Source organism: Oncorhynchus mykiss, chromosome 9 (genome assembly GCF_013265735.2).
Source record: "Oncorhynchus mykiss isolate Arlee chromosome 9, USDA_OmykA_1.1, whole genome shotgun sequence".
NCBI lineage: Eukaryota > Metazoa > Chordata > Actinopteri > Salmoniformes > Salmonidae > Oncorhynchus > Oncorhynchus mykiss.
The window spans coordinates 40,933,009-40,940,508 of NC_048573.1; the positions used below are offsets into that span (position 1 = coordinate 40,933,009).

Consider the following 7,500-nt stretch of genomic DNA (forward strand, 5'->3'; position numbering starts at 1 on the left):
TTGACCTTGCATGGATTGACTACTTGACCTTGCATGGATTGACTACTTGACCTTGCATGGATTGACTACTTGACCTTGCAAATAAACAAGGAACAACCACTCAATCCAGAGAGTTAGACCTTACTTGACACAATGTACTGAGCACACCACATACAAAGGGAAAGACAGCAGCCTGTTGCTCCCTGGGGGCGGTGACTCACCGATGTTGGGGGCAACCAGGGCCACTGGGTTCAGGTAGGTGAGCTTCATGTTCTGGGCCAGCGTCTGGGCATACTGCTCCAGCAGGTCAGCCAGCCCCCCTGCCCCTCCCTGGACCTGGCTCTGGGCCCGCCACAACCCTGCACTGTCTGGACCCAGCACCGCACTGCAGCCCCGCAGAAGATTCTGGAGACAGGGGGGGGGGGGGGGGGGGGGGAGTTTGAGATAAAGGGAGAAAAAAGGCGAAGTAGACCATGTTAATTGCACAGTTGGTGAGGTGGAGACACATCATATGAGAGTAGATCAGATTCAGATCCTAAAACACACACACACACAGAGACAGACAGACAGACAGACAGACCAATAAAACTAAATTTTCCAAACTCGACTGACGTGCTTTACGGGCACGTTGCCGGGCAACCCTTACCTCGTTGAAGTGTGCGTCCTGGGTGGCGGTCAGGCCGAAGCCTGTCTGCAGACTCTCAAAGGTCAACAGGCGGGACAGTAGCCGCTCTGCAATCTGAATGTCATTGCCATAGAGACGTGGTGTGGCTTCAGTGACATCACGGAGCTGGTGGGCCAGTTTCTTCTCGATAATGGTGCTGAGCTCTGTCTCGTTCCGCTCCACCGACTCCAGCTACACACACACACACACACACACACACACACACTTTATTAGACACCATTCCATCATTTACAGTTCCGATCAGTATTAGCAATTGGGTAGCAGAGTATTTGTACCGCTGCATTGAGCTCCACAAAGGGAGGAGAGGTACAGTTGTAGAGATCCGGCTCCAGCCAGCCCCTTTCCACATCACAGTGTCTGACAGCAGCACCTGGAGAGAACAGACACAGTCAGATACTGTACATACTGATACCTGTATAACAGATCCACAACACTAAAAAACAACAGTGGGTGGGGGTACTTTCAAACACTATACTAGCTTTCAAAGGAATGGGGTGTCCCACTCTCTCATCTTTCCTTCTTTCCTTCTTTGGAAGACTCAGGAATGATACTATCTACAGATATCCAGTTAACTACAGTGAATGTGGAGAAGGTTGAGGGACTGACCCACAGATCCTTTAGGACAAGGTACGGCTGCTGGCAGGTTGAACTTAGTCCTGGGCCACCAGATCCCCTGGGTGATGCTCTTAGGACAGCCGTCATAAATGACTAACACAGAGAGAGGGGGGGGGGGGGGGGGGCAAACAGAGTGTTAGTATACTCAATATCATCGAGAGGAATAAGGGAATCCGAGAACCAGGAAGCACAGAGAAGATGTGAGAGGAGACATGGGAGGAAGAGAGAGAGAGAGGATCACAGGTAAGGAGGAGAGGAAACGCTCTGTCTTACCATCGCAGCCCGTCTGTGTGACCTCGGCAAAGGGGTTGTCGCACATGTTGCACTGTCGACCAATCACGCCAGCCCGACACGGGCACTGGCCACTCTCTGGGTCACATGACCGGGAGAAGGAGCCCACAGGGTAGCAGTCACACGGCAGGCAGGATTCACTGCCTCGTGGGCGGTAGTGGAACTCCTGACACACACACACAGATATATATACACAGAGAGACAGACAGACAGACACACACACACACACACACAAATATATACACACAGAGAGACAGACACACACACATATATATATACACAGAGAGACAGACAGACACACACACACACACACACACACACACAAATATATACACACAGAGAGACAGACACACACACAGATATATATACACACAGAGAGACAGACACACACACACACAGATATATATACACACAGAGAGACAGACACACACACACACACACATATATATATATACACAAAGAGACAGACAGACACACACACACACACAGACAGATAGATAGACACACCGACACACAGACAGAGACACACACATAAAGACACACACACACACACACAAAGAGATAGACACACACAGACGGAGATAGAGACAAACAGGCCACAGATACGCACAGACACACACATTCAGACCAAAGACAAGCACATCCAAATGGACACAAAGGACAGACAAAGCAAAGTCACAGACATATACAGGCATAGACATTTACATAGATATTTACATATTCATTTACATAAACATTTACATACACATTTACATAGACCACAGACAGACAAACACAGAAACGCACAAACATACACACACATTTGTATCACACAGAAAAGAGAGAAAGAGGGAGACACACAGAGACGTGGGACAGACAAACACAAAAAAAGACAGATAAAAATATTGTCAGGCGAGCATTTCGGAATACCAGCACGTAAGCACGTACAATTGCGTAAAAGAGCAATTCATCACTTGAATTATGTGAAGAAAAACACATGGAAAACTACAGTTAAAGACAGGGTACTACTGAACGTCAACGACACGTGCTTCTCTCCTGTTCTTGAGAAAGGATGTAAGATGGGCTCGCTGTGGGGAGGGGGTATGATGGATAAGGGGGTGTCTGTTGGCGTTAAGAGTGTTAAAGGCTAATGGGGTGCGTTCAGATTAACAAGAGGAAGCTGCTGATGAGGCCTCTTAAAATAGTGCTTGTTTGACAACATCGTCGGCTTAGAGCTAGGATCAGTATCAAGGATTAGAGATTAAGGTCACGAACAGGGATTACGGGTTAGGCCGGGGTTACAGCTCAGAGTTGATTAGAAAACAATAGGTAAGGCCGATGACAGGACTGCCGGGGCATGTAAGAGCATGGATCAGTGCCTGGGGGGGGGGGGGTTACGATATGAGTTGATTATCAGTACGAGTAGTTACTGCTGATATGAGCGAGTGTGTGTGCCACAGCGAGCAAGTCACCTTGCAGTGGCATTGGCCGCTGGTCTTGTTGCAGTCGGGGTCCAATCCTTTACTGGCGTCACAGTGGCAGGGCCCACATGTTGGAGAGCCCCACCAACCACGTGGACATTGGTGGTCAATCCTATACACACACACCGCACACACGCACAAACACACATACAGTAAAACACACAAACACACAGTGAAACACACACACATGCAGTCAAAAAAAATTTATTTTCCTGTGTTTTGTATAGATATTGAACAAAAATATAAATGCAACATGTAAAGTGTTGGTTTCATGAGCTGAAATAAAAGATCCCAGAAATGTTCCATTCGCACAAAAAGCTTATTTCTCAAAAACTGTTGTGCACAAATGTGTTTACATCCCTGTGAGTGAGCATTTATACTTTGCCACGATAATCCATCCACCTGACAGGTGTGGCATATCAAGAAGCTGATTAAACAGCATGATCATTACACAGGTGCACATTGTGCTGGGGACAATAAAAGGCCACTCTAAAATGTCCAGGACCTCCACATCCGGCTTCTTCAACTGCGGAATCTTCTGAGACCAGCCACCCGGACAGCTGATGAAACTGAGGACTACTTCTGTCTGTAACAATGCCCTTTTGTTGGAAAAAACTAATTCTGATCGGCTGGGCATGGCTCGCCTGTGGGTGGGAGCCCATGGCTGCGCCCCTGCCCAGTCATGTGAAATCCATAGATTAGGACCTAATGAAATCATTTCAATTGACTGATTTCCTTGTATGAACTGTAACTCAGTAGAAGAGTTCAACTTGTTGCATGTTGCGTTTATATCAGTGAAAGAGCTGTTTGAAAAGCGCCTGGAATTTCAGCCTGTTTTGATCAGACAGGGTTTTGGCCTGTCTGGTGACATCACCATGCGGTAAATTAGTCAATAGACCAATAAGAAAGAGAGTTCCTAACCTCTCTGCCAATAACAGTCCGTTTTCCGTTTCCCCTCCCCACTCAGGCCACTCCCAGACAGTCCTAGCAAAATTCTTATTTGAGAAATTGCTCTTCGCTAAAAGAAGTTATTTTGGTTTCTTTTTAATAACCATTTGAATTGACAACAGTCACAATGAGATACTTAAACGGTTAATATTGGATATTGCGACAAAACAGCTGCATTGGGCCTTTAAAAGTGTCAGTTCTTTTCAGTCTGCTATACAGGCCACAGTGTACATCCCAGAGCACATCACAGTACCTGGATCAAAGGGAATGGGGCAGAGGAAAGATTTGACACCGAAAGCTGGGAGGGATTTCACATGGGGGCGGGGGGGGTGATGCCCGGGTCACAGATATATACACTGTGTTTTATCATCACAGATAAACGTAAGTCTTCTCTTATCCTCTCCTGTGGATTAGGGCATATGTGTGTGGGGGGGGGGGGGGGGGGGGGGGGGGCGGACAACAAACGCCACTTTGACAGAGCAGAGCACCGCCGAACACTGCTTCAGCCTCAGGCTCTGCTGCGGTGTACCGTTGCGAACATTAGAAACACAGAGAGGCATTTGGAGTTCGGTCATACTGCCGGGCCTCCGTCACTGAACGTCTCCACAAGTCACAGGTGTATAATACTACGTTAACAGCTAGTTGATTTATAGTTGATGTGAGGTTGACTCACTGACCTGTGCTGACATTACCGGCCGTTGGGGTTGATCTACAGTTGCCCCATGGTTGATGAATAGTTGCTGTAGTATGGTTGATCTATAGTTGTATGTACGGTTGACAGACTGACCTGTGCTGACAATACTGTCCGTAGTGGTTGTCTCCACAGTCGCAGATGTATCCGTGGGATGAGCTGGGCTTCCTGTGGCACTGGGCATTGTTCTCACATGGGTTCAGCTGGCACGCGTCTTTGCAGCCCTTACCATAGAAACCTACCACACACACACACACACACACACACACACACAGTCATTACCATGGGAACACACACACAGGCGTTATAAACCTAGAACACACCCACATCTTAATACAAAAAAAACAGTCCTTTGAAAAGAACCATTGAAGCCTAAAACAGGCAGAAAGCTCTGGACATTCGTGCATTTATGGATTGTACACGCAACAATGGCTTTCACACAAAACAGACATAGCGTTTACAGACCATAGCCCTCGCTATAGAAACCTATAGAAAACCAACAGCAGAACCACAGAGCCATACATACAGCCCACAAAATCCATGGTGTTTCACTGTTTGTTTTCTAGGCACTGATATTTCTGACGATATCAGTGCATCAAGGAAGTCAATATTAAGCGGCCATCGTCCCAATAGAGCTCTTCTGACACCATTTTTTTTGTACACCAGATAGAAGAGCGGAAAAGAATCTCCCCATAGAACCAGGTGAGTGCTTCTTCAAAAATAAGTCCCTGGCAAAGACTCCTGCGCCTATTACACCACGTCCTTGAACTCGACCATGTAAGGATAAGACCATGTAAGAAACGGACAAAAGACGAAGACGTTGGCCTTGGTCAACGTGCACACAATGACACTGTCCTGGCGGCGGGAAGCTACTGGAGTCTTAAAGCCTGCATTTTGGGAAATGGTTCACGTGTTCTCTGACTACGGAGGTGTAGCTTTTACCCCAGCCATCACAGTGGCTCTAGGTCGATACAACTGAATCTGTCGAAAGAAACACATTTTTATTGCGCCTAATTATCCTGTGCATGGTAACACGGAAACAGGCAAACACACACACACACATTCACACACACTAGCCGCCTCACACAGCACCACGCTGACAGCAGATGTCCTTGTGTCAGTGCCCTGTGTGTGTGTGTGTGTGTGAGTGAGCGTGTGCGTGTGCGTGTGTGTGTGTGTGAGTGAGTGCGCGTGCGTGCGTGCGTGTGTGTGTGTGAGCGTGTGTGTGTGTGTGTGTGCGTGAGTGAGCGTGTGCGTGTACGTGTGTGTGAGTGAGTGAGTGAGTGCGCGTGCATGCGTGCGTGCGTGCGTGCGTGTGTGTGTGAGCGTATGTGTGTGTGTGTGTGTGAGTGAGCGTGTGCGTGTGCGTGTGTGTGAGTGAGTGAGTGAGTGGGTGCGCGTGCATGCATGCGTGCGTGCGTGCGTGTGTGTGTGAGCGTGTGTGCGTGTGTGCGTGCGTGTGTGTGTCTGTATAGTACATAGCGTGTGAACAGTGCTGTAAATGTTCTGAGCCGGAGGCATTGAGCTAATTCAACAGGCGTTGCAGTGCCACCGTACTGCCGTCACACTGGCTCACAGCCAAAGATGAGAGGGAATTATTCAGAGCACCTCTGGTATGATAAAACTTTGATTTGTCTTCCCTGACACCCATTGGCCTGTTTGGATCTTTAATGCTCATTTGGCTAATGAAAGCCATCGCTGCGGTACGTATCCACAGCAGCGCCGTCTCAGCCATCTCCGACAAACCCACTTGCGTGTGCACTGTGTTTGACTATATCTCTTTGTTGCCACACTGCACAAACAGGGAGGGGTCGTTTGTGTTGGATGGCGCTGAAGGGATTTCTGAGCTTCTCCATTTCCTCCCCCCCCCACGGCGCTCATTGCTTCCTCTCTCACTCTCTCCCTCTCTTGTTCTCCCACCCCCCCCCCCCCCGCTCTTTCTTCATCACACCTTCTAGCAAATGTTCTTTCCCTTTTAAGTCGTCTCACTTTGTAGTTTTGTACAATTTGCCGACAGAGGGATTAAATGAGGTCCTTTCACAAATGCCAAATGCCTGCACAGACACAGACTCCACAGGCTCACAAACTCCCTCTTGAAGTATCTTACCTGGTTCGCAGAGACAGGTGTGGCGTTCCCAATCATCACTACAGCGGCTGTAGGGCGGGCAGGGGGAGGAGACACAGGGGTTGCCAACGCTACAGCCCGTCTCCACTTTGACAGCCTTGGAGGGGCGGGGCAGGAGCGGGGCGTCCGGTCGTACCCCCAAACGAACCCCCTGACAACACAGACGAAATGGGTGTCAAACAGAATCTTGTAAGAGCATAGACCATTATACCATACATGCTAACACAAAAAGTCTATAAGAGTCCCAAAAATAATTCTGGACAGTGGTTAAGATACCTGGACGCAGCCCCGTATCCCATTCTGCACCTCCCCCGAGCCCAGGACTCCGCCTACATGAAGGTGTTTCACCTTCAGCCCATGGATCTCATTCCCCACTATCACTGTGCCCTGGGAGACAGGGAAGAGAGAGAGATAAATAGAGAGGGAGAGAGAGAGAGAGAGAGAGAGGGAGACAGTGAGAGAGAGAGAGTGAGAGAGAGAGAGAGAGAGAGAGAGAGAGAGAGACAGTGAGAGAGAGAGAGTGAGAGAGAGAGAGAGAGAGAGTGATGAAGATAAAGAGGGGGAGAGAGAGAGAGAGAGAGAGAGAGAGAGATGAGAGAGAGAGGGATGAGAGAGGGATGAGAGAGAGAGGGAGAGAGAGAGAGAGAGAGAGAGAGAGAGAGAGAGAGAGGGAGAGAGAGAGAGAGAGAGAGAGAGAGAGAGAGGG

The 7,500-nt window shown here is 48.7% G+C and overlaps 1 protein-coding gene across 2 annotated transcripts in view; it reads right to left on the minus strand.

Moving 5' to 3' along the window:
* The window catches only part of LOC110531177 (cadherin EGF LAG seven-pass G-type receptor 3), a 53,426-nt gene that overhangs the window by 14,283 nt on the left and 31,643 nt on the right, over positions 1–7,500 (minus strand). For both annotated transcript variants that reach the window (XM_036987990.1, XM_036987991.1), the window contains exons 12-20: positions 7,071–7,181; positions 6,777–6,945; positions 4,766–4,907; positions 3,022–3,142; positions 1,553–1,736; positions 1,271–1,372; positions 940–1,034; positions 626–835; positions 201–384 (exon numbers count right to left, since the gene is read on the minus strand). In XM_036987990.1, the coding sequence (XP_036843885.1) occupies positions 201–384; positions 626–835; positions 940–1,034; positions 1,271–1,372; positions 1,553–1,736; positions 3,022–3,142; positions 4,766–4,907; positions 6,777–6,945; positions 7,071–7,181 (1,318 nt within the window). The remainder of the gene's footprint in view (positions 1–200; positions 385–625; positions 836–939; positions 1,035–1,270; positions 1,373–1,552; positions 1,737–3,021; positions 3,143–4,765; positions 4,908–6,776; positions 6,946–7,070; positions 7,182–7,500) is intronic.